General features: G+C 42.9%; 1 protein-coding gene across 2 annotated transcripts in view; it reads left to right on the forward strand.

Moving 5' to 3' along the window:
* The window catches only part of LOC144104056 (uncharacterized), a 77,158-nt gene extending 52,600 nt beyond the window's left edge, over window positions 1-24,558 (forward strand). The window contains exons 2-4 of one of the 2 annotated variants that reach the window (XM_077636841.1): window positions 6,218-6,286; window positions 20,944-21,033; window positions 23,866-24,558. In XM_077636841.1, coding sequence (XP_077492967.1) covers window positions 6,218-6,286; window positions 20,944-21,033; window positions 23,866-23,919 — 213 coding nt within the window. In that variant the 3' untranslated portion in view covers window positions 23,920-24,558. The remainder of the gene's footprint in view (window positions 1-6,217; window positions 6,287-20,943; window positions 21,034-23,865) is intronic. The other variant, XM_077636842.1, reaches the window with a different exon arrangement.
* The last annotated feature ends 992 nt before the right edge of the window (window positions 24,559-25,550 follow it).

The raw sequence follows: 25,550 nt of genomic DNA on the forward strand, positions 1-25,550 counted from the left end.
TTTTGAGTTAGAATGAGTTAGAAGAGCGCTTTTTTTGTGGCATAACAATGTCAGCGGTATAATACATCAGCAAAAAGCTAAGGTGTGCTAGCTAGCAGGCTGATTAACTAATATTGATCGCTAGCAGGTTGATAAACTAATATTGATCACTTAACTTTACTACTGTTGGTTTATTTAAGTATTCAGGGGTATGCAGTTCAGCGCAAGTAATATCTATATCAGTTGTTGAAGCGGAAAGCTTCACTACACTAGGTAAAACAGTCGTTGCGTGGGCTGGAGAATGACCTTGAACGACCTTCAGCCCAACCAAGGATAGCCGTGTGTGACCATGTCTGGTACAATTATGATGTCGAACCCTTGACCCATGAGTTTTAGTGGGCCTTTGACATTGGGCGACTTTTGGGTTGACCTTTGACCTGGAGAACATCCCATGAGGTGATGTGAAGTCATGCGATGACATCTGATGGACGTGCCTTAAGACGATGTGATACCATGTCATAGCCACGTGGTTGTGTGGGTCTATATAGAACGGCTGTGGCGAGCGTGAAGCGGAGCTGCCATGGACGAGCCTCACACGCTTATGAAGCGTGCTTGCTTTTCGCTGAATTCTAGGGTTGGCCAAATTAAGCCACTGCCAACTTTTAGAATTTCGAAAACGCAGTTAATCTAGACGCTGTGGCACAACCAATTGTGGCTATATCTTAGAGTTACGTGCACTAGAGAGGTTGCTTTGTCTGCAAGATTCTCTAAAGTTAATGTATTTTTGCGCGATGTAGCCAATTAATTCTTGGGTCACAGTGCTGAGGGTAATTGCGTTTTTGAAATTCCAAAAACTGATATCGATATTACTTACGGTGGACTACACACCTCTCAATAATTACGGAGCCTAACAGTAATAGTTCAAAAGTCAGCTATTCAGTATTACTTAACCAGCATGCTAGATAGTCCGTCGCAGCGGTACTCTGATGTGCTATACCGCTAACTTTGCTATGCCGAGTAAAGCGCTCGTCTAAATAAAAAAGATAATTGAAAAGAATTATATGAAGTCTTAGGTGAAACACCCTGTATAGGTCAAAGAGCGACGTCTTTCAGATTATGCTTTAACATACATAAGGCTCAGAGTGGAAGTCCACCCAACCTGCCTTTATCCAAGCATGTAAATTTTTCGGGTCACTCATTTAACAATTATCAGGGTTTCTATCACATTACAACCAAGAAGTCGGATAATAATTTTTCATTAACAAGCTTAATGCCGTCTTGTCAGGCATACACCAATGCGTGCGTAAGCTAACCTGCCTCTCCTAATTGCCCCATTGTTTTTTGACCAACATCTTGAGATCAGCCGGGACTTGATTGGTATCTTTTTTATTTCGATTATAAAATGCATTATATGCGACCAGACGCCTGTATTGTGACTGCATGCCACTCGGCGTAATTTACCTTTCACGTGGTTTTAGTGCTATTGGATGTGTACGTATCCCAGACTGCACATTATCACCCACAATGTGGCTTACGTGCCGCGTGTCCTTCTTTTTCTTTTTTTCTAAACCGCACACATTTACGCCAGTGTATGTTCCGCAGTAGTCTGCACCTTGTAAGTTCGACATGTTTGAATGTAGTCTTGTTAGTTTAGGTGACCCCTCATACATAAGTTAAGAGCCTTTGCGATTGCATGATTTCGACCTCATTTTAGCTTGGGGTTTTCTTTTACATGTGGTCTGTCTTTGGTGCAGATAGTTATAACGTCAGCATGTAAATTTAAGACACTGCCTTCAGCTCAGTTTCTTCAGACGAAGACCGGTACCGGCCGGAACGTAAAGGAAAACAGTGTTTTTTCACCAGAGCTTTTCGCTTCCGAATATATGTACGAGGGCACAGATAACGACTGTAATCAAGGTCCCATGGCAACTTTTATAAATCACAGCTTTATACGTAATGCGCAGATGTGTCGACACAAAGGAATCGTAATAATTTTGCAAGAACGGCTGTAGATTTCATGAAAAAAAAAATCTTTTATCCCACGAGGTGGAAACGTTGTTTTTGTGTTTGCATCCCCGCTGAAAGTGAAAAAAAATTGTGTAAAACGTGAATATTTTTTCAGTAATTCTATGAAAACTGTGCTGCTGAAGGCAGAAAAAGGAGACGAAAAATTCGCAAACAGGTTTAAAAATTAAGGCGTTCCAATAAGGGCAGTTCTTAGGACAATAACGGGACAAGTGAGTTTAATAACGTAAGGGTGAAATTTTTCTCTGTATTAATCTGTTCATGTTACTATCGCCAGACAAAATTTGTACTTCTAGAACGGGCAGATACATTATATTAATCAATTGCAATTCGAAAAATGGAAAACTTTGACAAAGGTTTAAACAACAATCTCTCCGGATTTTCTTTAAAATTTCCTGAAAGACACTTAGTACCTGGTAATAGCAGATAAAGAAAAAAAAAGTGTTGCATTATAATATTTTATGCTATAAAAGTAAAGCTAACACACTATATGCCATATAGCTACCATTAATTGCAAATGTCTATTAAAAAGAATAATGCTCACTAATTCAAAATCGTTCTTGCATGTTGTTGCATTTTACGTAACATATTGTCACGTTCTCAGAAAATGCCTCGTTAGCATTGTTTTGCGTGGGCCCAGTTTTAATAACATTCAAGGTTAATATAATTTTTTTCGTTCGCGTAATCTCTCCAGGACTTGCTAAAGCCAAAAAAGACAAACATTAAGTTCTTCCAAACTTTGTCCTTCCGGTGCTATTTTATTGCTTAGCTATCGTGAGTACTCTCCAGGTATTACATTTCTTTATGTATAGTCTTTTAACGAGGTTTATATGGCCCTGTATCCCGATAGAAATTATTAGTTCTGCGTTCGATTTTTCAAACCTAAACATGAGTACCTTGATCTGAAAATCATGCTTTGACTGGGGCAGTTAATTTAGTCTGACGTGCTAGCCAGAGCGGGTTGAATTACTGCTTGGACGTTTTTTACACAGGACATTGGCAGCGTGCATTATCAAAACAATGCTGTCGTCTTCTGTGCAAGCAGCGTTTTAACATTACGATGGTTTTACATGCCAAAGTCTGTCGATAAAATGAATCGTGCACTGAAGTAACAGTATCATTTTCAACGTCTTGAACAAAGTGCGGACTCCTCCGAATAAAAAGATCTTTTCAGGCGCAAGACTGCCTTTTCGTGTAAACTGTATCTTAAAATAAAGGGAACCGTTAATGTCACTACCCTCACAAGGAACGGCCTCGCACAAGACAGTAAAACGTTAGAGAACTGATTTCACTCCAAAACAGGGGTGTAGGCCACTAATATTATTTATCTTTCCTTTGAGTGCACTTGCGAAGCTACTGGCTCTTTCTAAGCTTTTGCTTACAATCGGGATAAAAGCGTGTAGCTTTTGTTAACTATCCCAGGATCGCCGTTGCACGCACTTTTGCAGTGCCCTCCGGCCGGAAACATAAGCTTTCGTTATATGACATTGCGTGTCTTTCAGTTCGCGATTCTAATATTTGCTCTTACATCAACTGGCAGTCCTCTCACTGGCAAAAGTTGCCTTAGCATATAGATAGACACTCTTTTTTGATGCATGAGCGTCCAGTTTTACTTAAAGGAAACGCATGTGAAGAACGTTAACTAATTTTTTTTTTCCACTGGCACGCTTTGAGTGCATTTGGAAACCGAACTGTTTTTTAGAAGACAAAGCGAAAATGCAAAATCATATTTTACACTTGGAGCTGTGATTTCCTTCATGCATTAATCCTGCTTGAATAGATCTTGTGTGCTTCTGAGGGAGCAATTCGTTGGGCTTCATTAAAGGTTATTCCAAAGCAATAGCGAAGTCTCAACTGTTTAATCACTTCATTCAGCTACCAAGTTGCCGTTAGGGTTTCGTGCTCACTATAATTTTTTTTTGTGTGGCGAAAATTACATCATTTTGGCAACGCGTGCCCGTACTGAAGGCGCAGGCGGCACTAGTTTGCCGACATATGCACAGAATATTTATTATTTTGGGGAGAAAGGGGCATTCCTGGCTCATTTTGGAGTACCGGAAGCACGAAGCGCAACTATACCGTTTCGTACAAATTTGTTTAGGCTACTTTTAATGAGCTATCATTGGCATAAACTCGGTGAAAGTTTGAGATACACCTTTTATAAATCTGATTTCAAGCCAAGTTGCCATAAATTACTTTTTAAGCACGGCAAAATTCTGAATCCCATTAGCCAGACGCATAGAAGCCGCATAAAGACGCAAATGTATTCTCGTTTTTACTTATTAAAAACGCCTACATGCAAAAACTTGCTTACAAGGAATTTTTGATGTTTTGCCAATGTGCTAACTAAATAAAACGCAACCACATGCGATCATTTCGAAGGCAAACTCAGAACCGATGTTTTTTTTAGCAGACAATGTCCAGTAATCGTAACTCTGCAAAATATGGTCTTTTAGGCCTTTATTTTATCGCTTCAAACAGTAGAATGCAACGCTTTTTTTTTTGCACTAGAGTTACCAGGTACTCTAGGTCTTTCAAGGAAATGTTAAAGAAATATGGATAGCTTGTTTGTCTTCGAAATTTCTTTCAATGTTCGCTTTATCGAATTTTCGAATTCTTGGTGATTTCAACGCCCAGCTAAGAACGACCTGTCCGTTTAGAAGCACAAGTTTCGTGCGGCGACAGTAAAAGGGACAGGCAAATACCGAGAAAAAATTTCAGCTTCAGGTTCTTGATCCTGTTTGCCCCATTAAGATTACAAATATTGCCTTTGTTGGAATGCTTTAGTTTTTCAGCACTTTAGTTTTTCAAAGGTCGGTTTGGACCTTACCCTTTTCTTCAAACTTCTCAGTGACTGTTTGTTTGAGCACAGGAAGCACCTAAGACAGTCTCGAGCACCGTAGAAGTCGTTGCTCGTGCTTACTACTTTGGCAGATAAATCTGGTCGCTGCTGGTAACAAACAAAAACAAGAGACGGCCGTGAGCCGTTGGCTTCGAGCACAAAGCATCGCGCGATTATTCCCTAAAAGTGTAGAGATTATAGTTTCAGTTATTTGCAGACGAGGCCTGTGGAACCTCGCTACACGAGCGCTTGAACGGCCCCGCAGAATGTATTCACTTGCTTGTTTGTCATGTATTAGCGCTTTAACAATTAGAGGGACGCCTGAGCTTCGTCTGCGGGATATTTCAGGATAAACTCACACGTACTCATTAGCATACATTCGTAAGATACCACTTTAAGTGTAAGACCGCACGACATGGTACACATAAACTCCCACTTGTTCCCAGGCCATGCCTCTCGTGGCCTAGTTCGCAGCGTGTCTGGCTGGCAACTGAAGGGTCGTGGCCCGTGGGTTAAAATTCCGCCTAAAAATCTTTTTTTGTTTTAAATAAATGAGCTACTTTATTAAGGTAAATCAGTTGGGACATACGGGCACCTTTAATTCGCATTACGTGTCATGTTTCAATCTCATTCCACGCGTGACGCGATGTTTCACGGGAGCATTGTGGGTTTAAAATTCCCGCGCGAGGTCATGTAGCTGTGATCTCATGACCATACCGAGCAATCAGGGTTTTCTTGCCCCAACGCCGTCTTTGTTGCGACACGAGCGGTTTAACGCTATTGCGTTAAAACCACAACTCAGCTGAAATGTTTTCATAACCACATCAAACTGAAACAAGAATGAGCCAGGAAAGCATATAACTGAAACCCTGAAAGCAGAGTGCACTCCCGGTACAGGCGTACGAAGACTAGCAGGAATTGCTTGGTCATTCATGTCGGATGGTGCAATTTATCTGATTTTGCAATCTAGGTGTACTGCTTACAACAATTTCAACATTTAAAAAAATATTCTTTCTCCTGGGTAATCATTGGAGACTGAATGAGATATGTAACACTCCCGAACCTAAGCTGAAATATGCTTCTGGATCATGTTCAGCGAATAACAGTGGAGAGTAAATGCTATCTTTCATAATTACTGATGCAGTTCTCTGGCCTCTTGCTATACAAAGGAAGAAGAGCTTGGAAGAATCTTAATTTGAATGGGCCTCGTAAGGTATATGGAAGGTACTTCACGTGTGTTATTCTTTGGAATACCTAGGTATTGCAGAAGCGAGGTTTGCGAGGTCCTAAATTCGTGTATTTTCGCGCATCTCGACTTTTTAAACAGTAGACTGGCGGTCATAAGCCGAAATTATGCCATTCCGCTTACAGTTCCTGGCCATAAAAAAGGTTCTCCGGTCGGCAGGACTCAGCGATATGTCCGCTCCTCTGGCCACCCAAGTAAGAAAATTTGCTCATGTACTCAAGATCTGCAGGTTTAGTTCTCGCCTGAATAAAGAAGGAGTTGACATATTTAAACTACTATTATGAGGGTCGCCCTAGCCATGTATTTTTGTTGTACTATCATCATTGAAAGTGATTCCAGCGCAGAATTTCTTATACAGGAAAAGATGCGGATGGCCCATCATATCACAGGCGTTGGCTATATCGACAGCTAAAGCGAGTCATCGAACAATAAAATTGTTTGCAAGATATGAAATTCTGGAACACAAATCTGGGGTAGACCTTTCTCCGAATCAACGCCAGTTCTGAATGACAAGACGCGCGAGGCTTTTCACTGCAAGATGTAAGCAAGACTTCAGGCTCAAACCCGTGGCGGGAGCTTTATCCGCTACTAAAACTTGATCTCCGCTTGCCAGATAATATACCAGAATACCATTTGTACCATTGAAAGGAAGCAAAAAGTTCATAGCGATAGACTTATCTGAAGACACTCAGAAGATTAATTATACACTACTGATACAAGCGGAGCTGGAACTAACTTATTCTTAGTCGTTACGTGTGAAATTCTTGCCTACGCATTGATGTTTCTTTTTGTTGTTGTTGATTACTCTTCTTTCTGCTTCCGTTGTTTCAGTGTGAAAGCGCTATTTGAGGGGCTCGAACGCAGCCAAAGATTCTTGTTTTAAGCCTCAGCGTAACTTGGATAAGTTCCCGTTAATTCGGAGGAGCGTCGCGCAAACTGCAGGCGATGGTAGGTGTGATATCTTGTCAGTTCAGGGGCGTGACCAAAACCTAGCGCACTCTTGATAAGCGCTATGTAAATAGAGGCTTTCGTGAATAAGGGCCACTTTCGTGCCTGCCCTGGCTGCCTTAGTTCGTGTTTCCTTGGCCTCGGCAGAACAACTGGAGACAAGGATGCGATGATAATACGATTCTCAAGCAAGCACCGGCACTGCGGCTGCAACGGAACGGATGACAGTGCCACTTTCAGAAGGCAAACATTGCAATATGGCAATACCCGGAGTTTCGCAACGTTTCGGAAGCGTGCCATAGTTTAACCTAAGCGACAACGGCAAGTCGTATTTCGAGAGGTTTGAAAATTTTGTGGCCGTTAACGAAGTTCCGGGGGCGAAGAAGTTAAGATTCTTTTTGAACATTGTAGGCAGTACAGTGTACGAGGAGCTCAAGAAAATTTTACTTCCCGACTGTACTACTGACAAGACCTGCACAGAAATACAGAAGGTACTGGAAGAGCACTTCAGTCCCGAGTGTTCAGTAATCGCCGAGCGTTGCAAGTTCAACAAGCGCACTCAGCAGGAAGGAGAAAGAGTCAAGGACTTCATGACGGAACTTAAACATCTGGCGCGTAACTGTGGGTATAAAGCATTCCTAAATGGTGCCTTGAGGGATAGACTTGTGGCAGGATCGCGCGACCAGGAGGCTCAAAAGACATTGTTCGTAACGGAAGGCGTAACCATTGAAAAAGCGTGCAAGATTGCGCTGAAAAAGAACTTGCTGCGAGGCGAACTAAACAGCTACATTTCCAAGCAGAACACTTGACCGACTTAAATGTGGTTCGAGGGAAGGCGGTAAGTGAAAAGGAAAGAGCGCAAGAAACCGCTTGTTATCGCAGCGGAAAAGGGCACGATTCAGACGAGTGTTTCCATCGCAGTGCAAAGTGGCCCACTAGCTCCATGACTTGGCATCTACAATCGATGTGCCAGAGAAAGAAAACTCGTCCGGTGAACTACGCGGAAGTGACAGACGAAGAATCGACGATTCGCAGACCTATCATGTCGTGCTTCTGCGGGATATGGAAAGTGATGCTACAAAGTTTCCGTGCGCACTGAAGGGAGACCAATTTCTATGCTTTTGAATTCGGGCACAGCTGTCACACTATTGCCGGAGAGGGCGTTCCAGCAATCGTTTTTGCACATTAAAAACGAGGCAACAAAAACAGTCTTGAAAACCTATACAGGAGAGCCTGTAAAGCGGAGAGGGTAGGCATAGCTATGCCTACCCTTCTAGGCCGGGGTTGGCTGCGGCTTTACTGGAAAATCGTCACTTTTGTCACAGAAAACGCTGATAAAAATTGTCGACGGGAAACATTTCCAGAAGTTTTTCGTGCAGCACCGGAAGCGGTTCGCAATTTCAAAGCCAAAATTCCCATAGATTCCCACTGCACGCCTACATTCTGTAAAGCCAGATCGGTGCCTTACCCTATTAAGGACGCAGTCAGGGAATAAAGTCAAGGCGTTTTATTTATTGCAAGTACCTACGGCGAACATGATGCATTATTGTAGAAAGGATATAGCTACATACAATAACACATGCAAAGAAGATATTGGGAAACATGTCAGCAAGGTAACACAACATACTAAAAGTGGACAAAATGAATTCACAAGTAGTATGAGTCATAAAATAAACATACATCGGCACAACGCTGGTAAACGCACGAGACCTGGAAGAAATGCATCAGATAATCATTTCAACAGCACTTTGGAAATCAGGTGCACAAACCACATCATTCGGAAGCTTATTCTAGCCCAGAACTCTGAATCTTTTTCGTGCTTTCTAGTTTTTCCGAAATGTAATCTGGATGCCTTAGATAAAAGTTTTTGTATTAATATCGGCACAATCAGTGTAAATGCTGTGCAAGAACTTCAGCCTGCAGATTTTTTTTCGGGTTGCCAAGGTCTTCCAACCAATACGGTCGTGAAGTTCTGAGGTCTTCATATGAAAATTATAATTCCCAGTCACAAACCTTGCAGCGCATTTCTGTACCCTTTCTAGCTTGTCAATGAGTGCACCCTTGAAGGGGTCCCATGCTACACAAGCATATTCTAATACTGGTCTGACATTTGTTAAATATGTTTCTTTAAGTACCTGGGGAGAGGTTTTGGAATTCCGTTGGAAAAAATGCAAAAGACGAGAAGCTATTTGGTTGGCAGTTATGTCAACGTGGTCTGTCCAGTCTAGGGATGCTTTGAGTATAACACCAGGATATTTAACTTTATCTATAACTTGGATAGTGTCATGGTTTAAGAGGTACGAACCAAACATTTTCTTTTCTGTTTGTAAAGTGCACATGGAAACGCTTAGATACATTCAATGCCATGCCTCACTTCAAGCATCAATCACAAATTTTGTCAAGGTCAGCCTGTAATACGCACAAATCATCAAGGCACGTGACAGGGGAACCCAAAACGCAATCGTCAGCGTACAGTCTGACAGTGGATCTGAGGCCGGCAGGTATGTCATTCATGAATATGAGGAACAGTAACGGTCCGAGCACAGAACCCTGCGGCACTCTACATAAAACAACCACAGGCGAGGATGAAGCACCATTGATTACCACCTTCTGCTGGCTTGCGTCTAAATAATCTTTAAGCCAAACGAAGAGGTACTCAGGAATACCAAGGCATGATATTTTTTTGCACAAGGTGGTGCGGCACAACATCAAATGCTTTCTTAAAATTCAAAAAAGCGTCTATCTGAAAACAGTTGTTTATCCCGTATGCAATGTCATGAATGAACTCAGCTGCGTTGCACATGACAGCCCTGACCGAAAATCATGCTGCGCTGATGTGAAAAAATTGTTATCTTCAAGGTGTTTTACAAGTCCAGAATGGATTATGTGCTCCAGGGTTTTGCAGCAAACAGATGTCAAATATATGAGGTGGTATTTGGAGACCTGGCTGCGATCTCCTTTTTTGTGAACTGGTGTGACATTGGCTATTTTCGATTATTTAGCTACTTTCGTGCTCTGCAGTGACTTGTTGAATAAAGTAACCAAAAATGGACTAATATGCTCTGCGCAGTGCTTTAGAATATAGTTAATAATGCCGTCAAGACCTGGTGCAAAATGCGCATTTGGATGTTGTAGCAATGTTTTGACACCTTGTTCGGTTATAATCATATCTGGCATTGCGTCAGCTGTTCCTTCTGTTCCGTAACTGCGTCTGAGCACCAAGCTGAGAAGACGGAATGAAAATATACATTGAAACACTCTGCTCCTGCTGTGTCGTCTTTCAATAAATGGTCGCCACCCTTGATGGCCGGAATGCCAACAAAATCTTTTTTGTTGCATTTCATAAAGCGCCACACTTCTTTTGGGTTCGTTTCTTGTTTGTCTGCCAATGAGGAGAGGTACAATCGCTTTGCTGCCTTTAATTCGCTCTTAAGGATTGCAGTCAGGATTTTCAGTCGTGCGTACACAGATGAGTTTTTTTTTTACAAAACCTTTTATAAACCTGAGCTTTCTTTCCAATGTATGCACGCATCCTTTCTTTGATCCATGGTTTATCCGCTCGTTTATTAGATGACATCAGCTTTCCTGGAATAAACTGACCAAAAAGAGACATTAGCTGCTTAATCTTGAATATTGTCCACTGTTCGTCTACATCACAGGAAATAGAACCATGAAAACCGTAAAAAATGAATCAAGTTCCCTAATTATGGCTTCTTAGTTACCTTTTTCATACATATAATCTTTTCTATGACATTGCTTCGGCATTTCTATTTCTTTGCATACGACTGATGCCGATGCAACTTCACGATCGCTAACCCCACAGGGGGGCATCTGCAGCTTGCAGACGTTGGTGAGTAGCGACACCATGGGTTCCCGAGCACCCGCAGGGACATCTCCGCAAGGGGATGCTAGTGAACAGTGCATCACCATGGACCCGGGCACCAGCCGTGCGTGGCATCGCCGTGTGCGGGGAAAAGGGGATCCTGGTGGTTGAGCCGATGCCGAGTGTTTGGAACTTTAAGGCCCCTCAGTGGAGGCAACACACCAATTTGGCCCCAGCTTCCTGTAGACGGCGCCTCCGGCATGACCCGACCGGGGGAAATCGGCAGTCGCCTTTTCCTGTCCTGCCCTCCATCTTTCACTTTCCTATCTCGTTCTTACAACTTTCCTGTCCCCTCCTCCTTTCTCGGTTTTTTTCACTTTTCATAGGCGGCGAGGGTTAACCCTGTGTGACCAACTACCTTGAGTTGTGTCATATTTGGTTATAGTTAGGGTGTACAGCTGGCATGAGCAGGGCTTGCTAGCAAGTCCCTGTCCCGTCCCCTTGTTGGACTCCGTGGTGGGTGGCTGGCACCATTAGCGAAAAACTAAATTTTTTATGGCTCCCCCCTTTCAAAACTAGATCGCTCTCTTAAAAAAGGGCGGAACGAAGCAACGCAGCCTGCCATAGAGGCACTCTTGAATTTCTTTAACAAAATAATTCTGAAACATGGAAAACCACAGACTTCCTCAAGTAGCTATAGGCCAATAGCCCTCACAAGTGGTCTCGCGAAATGTTTTGAAAGTGTCTTAATATAAGAATAACATTTGTCCTTGAATCCCGCGAACTTCTTGATGTCCATCAATGCGGCTATATAAAGGGACCCTCAACAACAGACCATTTAGTTCACCTCGAAAACACAATAAGAGAAGCTTTTATACACAAACAGCACTGTCTTGCCGTTTTCTTCGATGTGGAGAAAGCGTATGATATAACCTGGAGGTTTCGGATACTCCGCGACCTAGGTATCCGCGGTAGGATGCTAAACTGCCTCAATGACTTTCTTTCCGACCGCTCATTTCAAGTACGCCTGGGATCAACCCTGTCCAGGAGCTTCGTTCAAGAAAACGGGTTTCCCCAGGGGTGCATTTTAAACACAACACTTTTTATTGTAAAGATGAATTCCATAAGTAAAATAATCCCAAATCCATTCTGTATTCAGTGTACGTTGATGATCTTCAAATAGCCTGCACATTCTCAAACGTATAGCAACATGCGAGACAAATACAGTTGAAAATGAACAAATCAGTGACATGTGCAGATCAGAACGGTTCCCAGTTTTCTACACAGGAAACAGTTGCCATTAGTTTCTCTCTGAAACGAGGCATACAAGCCGATCCATTCATACTCCTGAACGGAACACAGATAGCCATCAAAAATGAGCGCAAATTTCTAGGAATAACTTTTGACAAAAAACTCAATTTCCTGCCCCATATAAACGCACTGAAAAAAAAAGCCTCCGGATCCCTAAACATACTCAAAGTACTGTCGCGTAAACGTTGGGGTGGTCCGTGCTACGCTCTACCTTAGACTACGGATGTATTGTTTATCGGTCAGCGAGACCTTCGTACCTGAACGACTAGATCCAATACATAATCTAGATTTGCGTCTTTCCTCTGATGCTTACAGGACGTCGCCCATAAATAGTGGTTATGCAGAAATCAACGAACCGTCACTTCCAGATAGAAGAACCTTGCTCATATGCTCATACATTTTAAAAATCCGTTCACTGCCCAAACACCTATGTTACCCAATAGTCACAAAGTGCTCATCTAGAGCACTATTTAACAACAAACCCCTCGCTATCAGGCCACTCCTCCTGCGTTTTGAAGAGATGTGCCAAAACCTCGGTGTCCTAGATACACTACCTGACGTTGCTCGGAGAAAAGATCCACTACTGATCTCACTCTTACACAGCTCCATACAAAACAAACTCCGCAACAACGTAGTGTACAAGAATTACTTGCACTAGAAGAAAAGTACAGTAGTTTTACGCAGTTTTCCACAGACGGTTCAAAAACGGACGTTTACGTAGGAAGCGCAGTGGTCCGAGGGAAGTCGGAGAAACAGTACGACTCCCACAGTGCTCATCCATCTTCACTGCAGAATGTTACGCAGTCTGTGTGGCCGTAGAAAAAATAGAAAACGAAAATCTCACTAGCAGTATTACTTACACAGATTTTATCAGTATACTTACAGCTCTGGACTCTAGCAATGCAGTCACTCCGATTCTTGGTGACATCATACAGAAGAGCCACAGCTCAAGGAAAAAAAGATAAAACTCTTCTGGATTCCCAGTAATGTCAGAATAATAGGCAACCAGAGGGCAGATTTCTTCGCTGATAAAGCTCGTGGCAAGGAAATAAAAAAGTAAATATACCTTTTTAAGGATTACATAAACTTAGTACAGCGTAAATTAAGAAAAAAAATGGTAGACGATATAGAGCGGCGTAGTGGATAATAAACTACACTTAGTAAAACGGTTTTAGGTGAATCTAAATCATGTGTTCACCAGGAACGTTTAAAGGAAGTGATTTTATGCCGTCTCCGGATAGGCCACACGCACCTTACGCACAACTTCCTGCTAACAAAACAAGACAAACCTGTTTGCAAATGCGGAGATGATCTTGGTGTTAATCACATTTTATTTTGATGTGTAAAACTTGAAACACTAAGAAAAAGTATTTTACTCAATTTTATAATTAATGTATTCTTTTTTCATCCTGCACTGCTCTTAGATGATAATGCCATTGTTAACATACCTTCCGATTTTAGCTTTTTAAAAGAAGCAGGGGCACTTGAAAAACTAAATTTTGAACCACTGGTTCGCTTTTTTACATGAAACACCTCAGCTACTTTCTTATTCCTGAGAAGAAGGCTGAGGCGCTTTATTTGATTGGTTGGGAGCCTCAGAATCCTTACCCTGCCATGGATAGCCGCTGAGGCTACGTAACCTTTTCTGGGGATTTTACAATTACCTATTTCCAGATTTCTTCTTTTCTGTTGTTTACTAGGCAGTTAAATATTTTAGGCCGTCTAGATGATCGACGATTTTTATATTCCTAAACGTTCTACAGAAAACCAATTCTATACCTTGAGCTTGCCGCATGATGGCCTTAGCTGCCTATGTGCCATAAAACCCAACACAATACACCTTCATGATCGCTAAATCCAGGTGTGGCTAGTACGTTTTTTACTAGATCCCTTCTGTTAGAAAAGAACAAATCTAAGGTATTGCCACCATTCGATCCAACACGCGTAGGAAAATCCAGAAATTGACGCAGCCCGTAAACACTTACAGTTTCATACAGTGAGCAATGATGTGCAGAAGGACTCCCTTAAGGATATTGGTTGTTCCATGTGATGTCTGGCAAGTTAAAGTCGCCCCCTAACAGGGTACGTTCAAAAGCTACAATGGACAGTGAGCGGGAGAGGCTATGTAAAGGATCTTTACTAGTAGAAGTAGGCGGCCTGTAGAAGAAACCCACGGTAAGACTGTAAGACTGTTTCCGGCCGAAAGGATTAATTTGCACCAAACATATTCTGAACTGTCATCACCAGAGTCCAGAGGCACAATCTGTATTCGGTTATGCACGAGAACAAAGACGCCCCCGCCATGTGCATTGCGGTCCTTGCGATAAGCTGTGTACTCGGACGGGAAAACTTCAGCGCTCGAATTATCGGAGTCGAGCCAGGACTCCGTGCCGATGACAGCATCAGGATGCGAAATGTGGTCGAGGCCAGAGAATTTTACACTCTTTTTCTTTTTTTTCTTTATAGTTCTGCAGTCAACAATAATGAAGGACAGTTGATCATGAGTAACTGAGCAATGCCTTGGAGCGGCATGGTTTGGTTACTATTGCACAAGTTCCCGAATTGAATCAGTAGTATCATCCTACACGTAGGTTTTTCCCTACGTTGTTAATCGGTCTAGTTTAAGTGTATTTGAAATCGTGCTCCTTTGCATAGGCAGTTATCTTGTTCCTCGCTTGGCGGATATTCTTAGAATAATCTTCACCAGTGTCCTTAAATTTTGAAGCGGCAGGCGAAAGGCGCTGCTTGTCCTTAGAGTGACTAAATTTTACATTTATCTGCCTTCTCTTTTCACTGGATTATTTGCCAATTCTGTGGGCTCTTTCTATTGCAGCGAAGTTACTGGTTATGCCCGAGTGTTTTTCGCTTATACTTGGAACTTTCATATCTGATTCATCCCACGTTTCTTTAGCAGTGTCAGGGATACCATAAAAAAGCAAATTGTTCCTGCGCGAGCGGTTCTCTAGCTCGTCCTAAATAACTAGTACATTAAGCATTGCAACTGGAAATTGATTACTATGCGACTCTAATTCTTTCACCTAGACTGTTGGTATCGGAGGCAAGGATTCTATTAGACTATCAACTTTCGAGGTGAGTGAATGGATTTTACTCTCCGTCACATCCTGTTGCATTTTGACGGGCTGAAATTCCTTAAGAATACTTTAGTTCTGTTCTAGTATTTTTATTAGACAGCCCTTTGCTTCAACAAGCTCCTGAGCCGACGTTTCTGATCGTGGACCGGGTTTTCTTCCACATCCTCGGACAGCAGTAGGCGCGCCCTCAAACCATCCAAAATATCAAGCAATTGACATGTTCCAACAACAAGAGCAATGCGGTGAAGCCCAATCCCCCAAAATAGTCCCTTGGGATTCGGTGCCGACCTCGTAAGGCCATGAGTTGACCTATAGTAGTAAAACGCACCAACCTGTAGAAACAGGAGACGTAAGCGTACTGTCCGCATGTCGGCACCGGAACCCAAGAAGACTGTGTGCGGCCGTTGCTTAAGAAGGCTGCTGGTCGACGAAGTACAGTGATAACTGTCGGTGGCTCCACCTAGCGCCCAAGGCATCCACGTCGCATCCAGATATGGCCACTTCATAGTGGTGGCTGTAGTTTTGCACTGCTCCTTGCCGACGCTGATGATTTGGAATTCTAGATACGAAGGCGAGGTAAGATGAAACTGCGCAGGCTCGTCCAGAAATGCCACTCGTCCAGTTGTGTTAGCCATGCCGCTTGACTCCCACGTGCATGGCAAGAACCGTTGCCGGACACCGCTCCAACAGCCTGGAAAAACTAGAAACGGGAGACGTAAGCGTACTGTCCGCAAGTCGTCACCTGAACCCAAGTAGATTGTCTGAAGAAGGAAGAAGGAAAGCAGCAACGAGCAAGTGGGCCACGCCTATCGTTCCGGTTCCGAAGCGCGGTGGTGGAATCGGAATTTGCGGAGACTACAAAGCAAGAGCCGATAAAGTGCTCGAAACCGACTGTTATCCGCTACCGTTTCCTAAAGATTTATACTTGATGCTAGCCGGTGGTAAGGTATTCTGTGTGCTGGGGTTATCCTCGGCGTAGGTAAGGTATTCTGTGTGCTGGACTTATCCTCGGCATACCAGCATATTCTTCTCCCTTAAGAACCAAAGCCATTGCTCACAATAAATACGTACGAATTCCAAAGGCTCTCTTATTTTAAGCCATGAGGGCCAAAGTTTTGGAAGGAATTCCTAACGTCGGGTGCTACACAGACGACGTCGTCATGACAGGCAGCAACACAAAATACTGCTACAGCTGTGAAGCGACTCAGCGATCAGAACAAAACACTAAAAAAGAAAAAGTGTAAGTTTTTTCGTGATGCAGTTTTTTGCCTAGAGTGCAAGGTTTCGAAGGAGGGGTTTTATCAGACCGCTGAAAATATAAAAGCAGTACGGGATGCTCCAGAGCCTAGTAACATCACAGAACTGAGGGCCTACTTCGGTGTTTTAAATTTCTACAGTAAGTTTTGGCGGAATTTGGCAACAGTAGTCGCACCTCTTTATGAGCTTCTTCAAAAAGGCCGCAAGTGGAAATGGACGTAACAGTGCACCAAGGCATTCCAAGCAAATAAGAAAATGATATTGAACACTGAATACTAGCGTTGTGCAACGTCACAAAGCCAATCGTGTTTAGCTGCGATTCGTCTGCTTACGCCTTTGGAAGCTATTATTTTATCTCATAACTCAGCTTACCAGCTGAAAATGACACGACACATATTTACTTCTTTGTGCGCAAGGAAGCGATAGCTATGTGTCAGGAAGGAACAAGCAAAAGTTCTTGAATGTAAGACACCCCGGCAGAGCAGTTTTGTCTCAGCGCTTTGCATAATTTCCGTTCTCAAACAGTAGACAGGCCCACGAGAGAGAAATACGATGCGAAATATATGTGGTTTCACTGCAGTTCATGAGCTGAGCCGCCATTCATGCTAAAGTACTCGTACCTAACGCTAAGTGTGCACGGACTCTCTGTTAGCATGTAACATTTGAAACATCCCTGCTCACACCCATAAATACATATAGAGCTGCGTCTACTCAGAGTATAGCGTTTCATTCGTTGGTCTTAGTGGACTTCACCACATAAGCGGCACGCCATAAGCATTTTCAATGCCTTCCCTGTTTCAAATGTTAGGTTTGATTTTTTGTTCTGAGGCCTCATGAAAATCGAGCGGAATCCTATGATTTATGGTCTCTCATGTCGCCGATCGAAAAGGAGTTAGCAGCCCCTCATTGGAACTGCAACAGTGAGTCGGAACCCCGTGAAGTGAGTGCCCCAAAAGCAGGTGGGGCATTTGAAATAAAAAGGCATAATTTTTCGCGGTCTGAAGAAACGAGAAGTGCTTACTGCCGTCTACTTGGACTTTATTACTTGCCGCTTCTCAAAACGTACCTCAGTGGTGGTCTCCTTGGCTTCAAAAACCGCCTGTGGGGGTCACAAACGTGCGTCCAGCAACAAACGCGGAATTTAGGTCGTCGTGAAACCCTTCCTGCATACTGATGTGATCACTGACAAGCGCCGCGTTCAGAGCGGCCATAAAGCCATGTTCAGTGAAGGCTCGCTCCAGTCGAAATGCCAGTAACAGTAGTCCAGACCACAAAGCAAAGCACACAACCTTGTTCTCTAAGTATCCAGTCTCTTCGTCGCTGGTCTGTATTGTAGTGTAGAAAGCACCAGGCACAGTGCTCCAAGACATCGTTACGGTGTAGTGAAGAAAGCTTAGGGCGTCTGAAAGGAGTTTGAAGAATGATGGGCAGTCGAACCTCAAGTCTGGAGGCGAACTCTAATGACATAGTGGCCACACGCGTAGTATGTCGCGTGACATGAGCCAGCAGTATGTTAGGACCTTCCTGTGCAGGTGCTCGTCAGTGGAAACGGCATCCTGCTGGAAATTGAATATGTCGCTAATAATCCTGCCGGGGCGCATTATGCCCATGCTTTGAAACTGCTGTAAAAGCGCGGCTCGGAAAAAGACCAATTCATTTCGGCTCACCAGGCTCAGATATTCATGCAGTGTGACGAAGTCTCTGGTTGTCATGGCTGGAGAAGCAGCTAAAGCAACGCAGTGAATTTTGGGGGGCCTGTGCCAAAGGTAATACAGAACTGCTGCGCAAAAGCTGCAAAATTCTAGATCGCTAGGACTTCGGCATGCAAAAGGACTTTTCAGAGAAAGTAAAAAGCATGAATGCGCTTACTGAACAAGCAGAACGACCGTTTATAAAAAAAAGTTGGCTGGATTAGGAGATTAACTTTAAAAAAAGAAACAAATACTAAAATGCTGCAGTTTCTAGTGTTTGACATCAGGAGGTTAGTTGCTGCAGACTTGAGCTCAGTGTTATCAGAATTTTCAACGATAGATCCGGGAAGGTGATCCCAACTCACCTACAGGGGATGAATGAATCCTTCGCGTTCCTTAATTCAGGAGTGCTCTCTGGCAGGCTGGTTGATGCGGTACGTTAATCGTCAGAACTTTGGAATAAAATCTCTCGAATAAAACAGGACAGTTAAGTGGCTTGTTTTGTTTCTGTCCTTTACTAGGTGGTGGCGGCAGAGGGTATAAAAAGACTGCTTGCAATTTTTGTACCAAAAGTTGCAGGTCCGCAATTGTATGTCCATCGCTCTGCCCTGCTTTTTCGTGCAGTTTCAAATATGATTCTTAATCCAACCATACACCATCTCATCCCTCATTTGGTGTGTGCACTTCATAAACGTTCACCTTCGATTGCGTGTAGGTCCAGCTTAATAGCCAGTTAGTGGCGGTGTGCATGTCAAGGCTACCGACCTTTCGCGGATAAAACCGAAATTATAAAATTAAATTCAGCCTACATTTATCGTTTTTTTTTCAGTTTAAACAGAGAAGTTAAAACCTTACATATGGTGCGCTAGCTCGCGGCCTTCTCTAGCGGCACCGCTTCCTCCTCTCCCGCGCAGCTCGCTTCGGTGTGAAGCACAACGCACGGACTCACGCCGGCTTTTTTCCGAGTGGCAGTAGAAATGCTCCCGCAGTGGCAAAGGCTCCTTTCTCTCTTGCTAGAATCCAATGAAGCATGGATACCAAGCTCTTACAGCAGACAGTGAAGGCGTTGTTGCAAATACGGTTTGCGTTCAAGGCGTTATACCTGCGTTCGGTAGGAAATGAATTGTAACTACAACTGACATTGCAAACATGTTGAGAACAAGGAAGGTCTAACAGATTAGCGCATGCACCGCGGTCTTAATCTGACCAATGTGACATTTTCACCCGTCTTGCCCAAATGTAGCCGGTGAACTAAGGGACTTCGCCAGTGGCCTATACATTTTGTATAGCTATCGCCTCACCCGCAGGACGCCGCTATGCCGTTCTGTAATGCTTAACTTCAAACCCGGAATGGTTAGGGAGCCCGATTTCATTGTTGCCAGAGCGCAAAAGGGTTCTTAGAAAAAGCGTATGTTCCCTTTTATGAGCATCGCTGGTATATGATTAGACTAAATTAGATGTCCTTGCATTGTATTATACAATACATAATACACCTTACATCAAGTAATTAACACACCAGATCACAACTTGCAACTAAACGACTCGTTTAATACTTTTTGTTCCTGGTGTAATACCTGGAAAAGAGAATGAATTTTATTAAAACCTTAATGATGTCTTTAACTACAACACGTCCCCTTAAAGGTTTAATTATTATTTCAATAAGTCACCATTGCACAGGATTTTCGAGTATAACTGTTTTGGCGTCATATTTACCGCTAAGATGTCCTGGGCGAAAAGTATTGATTTAATTTGTAGTAAAGCACTTAAAACGCTTGGGTATTTGAGAACTAATGCACAAAATGAAACTGAGGTATTAATGTACAAATACTTTGTACCGTAATTGAATGCGCGTCTCCCGTGTGGAATCCACATAAAAAATATGAAATTGACTAAATCGAGAGCATCCAAAAGATAATAATCAGGTTCATATATCGTCGGTATGATCGCCATTTTTCACTTTCCTTTGCCTTGTCCTCCTTGAATCTAACCCTGTGTCTGTGCGTCGTCACGTGGATTCACTTAAGTTGTTGCACCGCGTCGTCCATTGCCTGCATCATGTCACACCTAATGTCGATGTTACCCCTGATATTCTTCGATCAACCAGGACTCATTGCATCCATAATATTAAGGCATACTTCGCCTGCACTAGTACTAATAATTTCAAACACATTGGAACTTAATCGCTGGCATAACGCGGTTTGTGCCAATAAAATCATTTTTAACAGCTCTCAGTGCCACATGATGTGTCCTTTTTTGCTGTGTCCGTTGTGCATTGCTTCAACTCATTAACTAGAGCCCATCGCATTATTCGCGATATGTATGCAAATATGTTGGATGCAGTCTTTGCGTGCGTGTGTTGTAGCTTGCTGTTTTTACATAAATTGTTAACCCCACTCCTGAAATGGCCCCAATAGGAGCCACAGTATGTAAAATAAATAAATAAATAAACACGGATGACGCTCTATGGCTTAGCTTCATTTGTAGTGTTCGAGTAGTGATAACAATCTGGAAGTTATTTGCTTCGAGAGGTCCCGTAAACGTGGCAGCCCTGATCAGCCTGCGCGAGTAGAATGATAAAAAATAAGCTGATGTGTTAGTAATGACATAAAATGATTATTACGATGAAATATCTACTGCTGGCTGGGACGACTTCTCTTAACGTAGGGCGAAGTGCACACTTGTTTCCGGACACTTCACCTCTGCCTTCGTTTGTTGTTTGTTGCTCGCAGATACGCTTCACCCTGGACAGCATCGACCCGAGCAGCGTGTGCATCTCCGCCGCCGGCCTCTTCACGGTCAACCTGCAGCTGCTCGTGTCTGTGAGTGCGACCGGTGCGCCGCCCCGTAGGCACACATGCACCAATGCTTATTTCGCACTTCCAAGTGAACGCGAAGCTGTTAATTATTTGGTCGGACTAGACCTCGCGAAGCGCCGCACATGCCGCTAGAACAGGCACGTGTCGATCGAACTCCTGTCCTCTCAGATCGAACTCCAGCTGCAAGCTGCATCTCGTCTGGCGGTCTGAGAAACGGATTTTGTTGATGATCTAACTGAAGATAAGGGCAACCCAGTGCATTGAAATAGGGAAGAAAATAAGGGCAATATGCAGTTTCTTTTTTCCATTCTTCAGCACTGATGGATGCCCCTGGAATATTTGTTCATTTTTTATCGACGCACGCCAGCCTAGCAGGCTTTAGGCAGAAGTAAACATAAAAAACTGTAAGCATAAAGAAAGAAGCGCATGAAACAAAGATGCGTGACAAAGAACCAGACAAAAACATAACTAGTACTCGCATGTGCGCAAACTCTGCACCACCGATCGCTTTTCATATCTTTATAAAATTCCGAAGAAAACTTTTCCTATACCTTGTGTTTGGCGCACGATGGTTTCAGCTGCCTATGAGCCATTAAACCCCACACAAAACGATGCATGCGCCCAAATAAAGCAAGAACAACAAAGAAACCTAGGCATCAGATAAATTCTAGCGACCCGTTAGCAAGAGCAGCCCACACAGAAATAAAAAAATCAGCAAGGCAGTAATACAATCAGGATAACCTCCTCAAGGGTTGAGGCAAAGCGTCAGCAAACTACAATGCAAATCAAAAGACTGTAGCCGTCACCGCAGCACGCGATAAATGAACACAGTCGTACTTGGAGTAAGATGAGCAGATAAGGTACTCCATTCGAGAGTTGCTCTTCTAATCAAGGTGTTTTAGGAACAATATTTGTACAAAAATACTCTCGGGTTTTATTTTTGTGACGTGAACATGCCGCACAACTAATACCGGCGTCAATATATGCGTATATTGCTGTATTAGTCCTTAAGTGATATTGGTAAAAGAAATGCACATTATTCGTTTCATCTTTGTCGTTTGATGTGGCAAGGTTTTGTGACTTTGCAGAAAGTAATGGCTGACTTGGAGATAAACGTCTATTATGAATTTTCGAATGAACCGTTCCGATCCACGTTACGCATTTTCGTTGCCCCATGCAACACACTTGCTTACAACACGAGCTGGCGCGCGCCCGCATTCTTCGATCTTATCTTCGCGGCAGATATAATACGGCCCTTGTATCAGAATGGGTGGCGGAGTTCCATTGGCCTCTCGCGTACATAGGAGCAAAAGATTTGCACTCCTGATCAGCCTCCTTCTTCGGTTTACTGTTTACGTAGTCCTTGCTGCAATTCTTTACCAAGGAGTGGCACACAGATAGGAAGAGCACTTCAGGCAAACCATCGCTCCTGAATCAGCGACTGAACCTTAAGGTGGACGCCTTCCTCAGACATATCTAACCTCGGTTAAGATCAGCGCAAGAGCACACGTGACAGAAATTATAAGAGACGGGACAAGCGCTGTACGGAGATTTCACTAGGCAAACCAAAGATATGAGCACATGCACTACTTTCTTCTATTAATTGCCCTAATTGGAATCCCCTAATTGCAGATCATTACATGTAGTTGGCGGAAAAACTATTATGCCGTCATTTTTATGGTATGAATTAGGCATACTTGTGAAGTGAACCTGGGTCCTACAGGGAAGTAATGCAATCCAGGGGCAAGATAGCTCGTGCTAGAAACTAAAAAATAATAGTAATCACATTAATTTAATTATTTAATTGCATCAATATAATTTGCATTAAAGGCCTCTACGGGTCCTGTAAAACCGATTAAACTTCTCGCGTAGTTACTAACAGAAATAAGAGCACACACATGCACTTTCTTGCAGCGGTTCTCTGAGTAGTGCTCTTTGCCATATTTTAGCGTCGCGAACCAAATCGCCGGCGAAATTCTGTTAAAAAAAACTGAGCTTTAATTGAAGGAAGGGTTGAAAGGTAGCGCTGGAGGTGTGTTACCCGTCTAGGATTTCTCTCAGCGCTGTGATGTTTTCAAAAGGACATTTTTTCCATTCAAGCACTTCGCTCTAGAAATGCCGCTGAACCCATAATAGGAAACATAATACATAACATAGTTAAAATCGCAAAGCAAAAACATAACATTATATTCTGCTGGGCCCCTAGCCATGTTGGAATTTCGGGCAATGAGAGAGCAGATGCTTTGCGCAGCACAAGCTCGAATTGGTAAAATGAAACAAGTTATCATACCAAAGAGGGATTTTTAGAAATTACTCCGTAGTAAACTCAGAAATAAGTGGTACGTTGATTGAGGAGAACAGGAAACAACAAACCGCATTCTATGAAGCCCGTTTTGGGAGAATGGAGATCATGTAGACATCAAGAAGGTTTTACAGAAGTTATTTTGTGTCGTCTACGCATTGCACACACACGTCTTACACACAACTTCTTACTCACAAAACAAGACAAACCTTTGCGAAATGTGTGGCGATGAACTCACAATAAACCACATTATAATATCACGTACAAAACTTGAACAACTAAGGAAAAATATTTTACAACCTCCTACAAGGAATACATCGCATTACACCCATGTTGCTTTCAGGTGATCGAGCACTGGTTGACTTTTTAATTATTTTTAAGTTTCTCAGAGAAGCCAATGTTTTAAACAACCTCTAGGTACAAAAAGCATTACCTTTAATAAAAACTCTAACCTTTAGTTTGGCGCATCATAGCCTCAACTGTTTTTGTGCCGTTAAATTCAATATAACTAACATTTTTCCATCCTTTTGCAGATCGCCGGGGCATCTATAACATACACGGTGATTCTGGTGCAGACGAGCGCTTAGCGTGCGGGATAATGCAGACATATGCTGCTTCATCAATACCAAGACGATGTCCTCTTGACGCATCACGCAGGAGACGCTTTGCAGCCCGCATATGGAGCGAAGATGGAGTGCTCGCTATGAATTTTCGGAGTGCGTGGCACATGGCTGTGTCCTTTGAAAACTAAACATTTGGTCTAACCACACACATATACCAGACCACATGGTTTTCTTCTGAGCCGTGTACACAGGTGCTTCTCGCTTTCCTGCAGATATAAATGTCTGGAAGGTGCGGCAGAATTTCGCACTCACTTTATAAAACACATTAGTCTCAAAACACACCCTAATCTCTCGGCTGAATGGCTCAAAAGCAAACCATGCGGCTCGAAGACACTTAACCAAAGTAGTACGTGTGACTAAATGGCGGCATGAAGCACAGTGTTTTAAGCGCTGCCGTTTGAACACGTCTGGAAGAAAGGCAAGAATAAAGCGTAGTTTCTTCTCTTTTTGTTTGTTTTTAATTCTTTTAATGCACCACGCTTGACTCCGGACATTCCGCTTTTAGGAAAAACATGTACAACGCACGAATAAATTATCACCAGTCGAGGTGTGTGGATTCATCAAAGTGAAACTAGTTTTTCTGCCGAGCGCACGTCCACAATGCTATGTACGTTTAATAAAGAACTAAAATTTTGAGTTTCTCAATCACGTGCACTCTTTCCGGATCTTCTTTCTCAGACTACATTCAGTTTAGATCACCTGCATGTTTATAGAATATAATTGTATGCTTTTCATTGATTATGAAATGTAATGCCGCTGAATTGCATTTTCAAAAAGTTTCCCTCATAACAAGAGTTTGTTGTGTCTTAATTTCATCGCTTATAGCAAAATGCATGCACACATTAACGTGCTATAATCTGCGTGGCGACAAAAAATTTTATTTCCTCATTATGGAAATAAGGTCTGCCAGCTGTATCGCAAACTTTAAAAGCTGCAGAGCAATTATGGATAAACGTCAGCTATTTTACGCCGTCCGTGATTGCTCAACAGTACCGTTAATGTACCGTTACTTTACCGTATTTAAAGAAGTACTGATACTCTAAGCAGCAGGCGTTTTCAAAATAGAGCTCATATAAAACGAGCATATAGTCGCTATTGTATTCAGTACGTACCGCTGTGCAAGAAAACGACCAGTCGCAAACCTGTTTTATTATTTTATATAATTTGCTTTTTTGTTCTCTAATAACTTGCTATTCTGTAGTAAGGTTTGCTTTATGGGGTTTACCGTTCCAAAGCAAACAGACGCCGTAGTGAAGGAAACCGGAAATTTCGACCACGTGGGGTTCTTGAACTTGCACTGACATCGCGCAGTACACGGGCCTCTAGAATTTCGCCTCCATCGAAATTCGACCGCCGTGGCCGGGATCGAAACCACGTCTTTCGGGTCAGCACCCATGCTCCATAACCGCTGAGCCACCGCGGCGGCTGTATTTTTTGGCAAGGAATTTGTGGGCGTTTGTTATATGTTGTGTTCGACCAACGTGGTGTTTTGTAGTATGTAACAACCCTGAAAGTTTCTGTTGGCTTTTGCTTTTGCAAAAGTAGTGCTTTGTACATATCGTGCACTTCGTATTCTAGAGTATGTTCCTCGTTTG

This window comes from Amblyomma americanum, chromosome 9 (genome assembly GCF_052857255.1).
Source record: "Amblyomma americanum isolate KBUSLIRL-KWMA chromosome 9, ASM5285725v1, whole genome shotgun sequence".
NCBI lineage: Eukaryota > Metazoa > Arthropoda > Arachnida > Ixodida > Ixodidae > Amblyomma > Amblyomma americanum.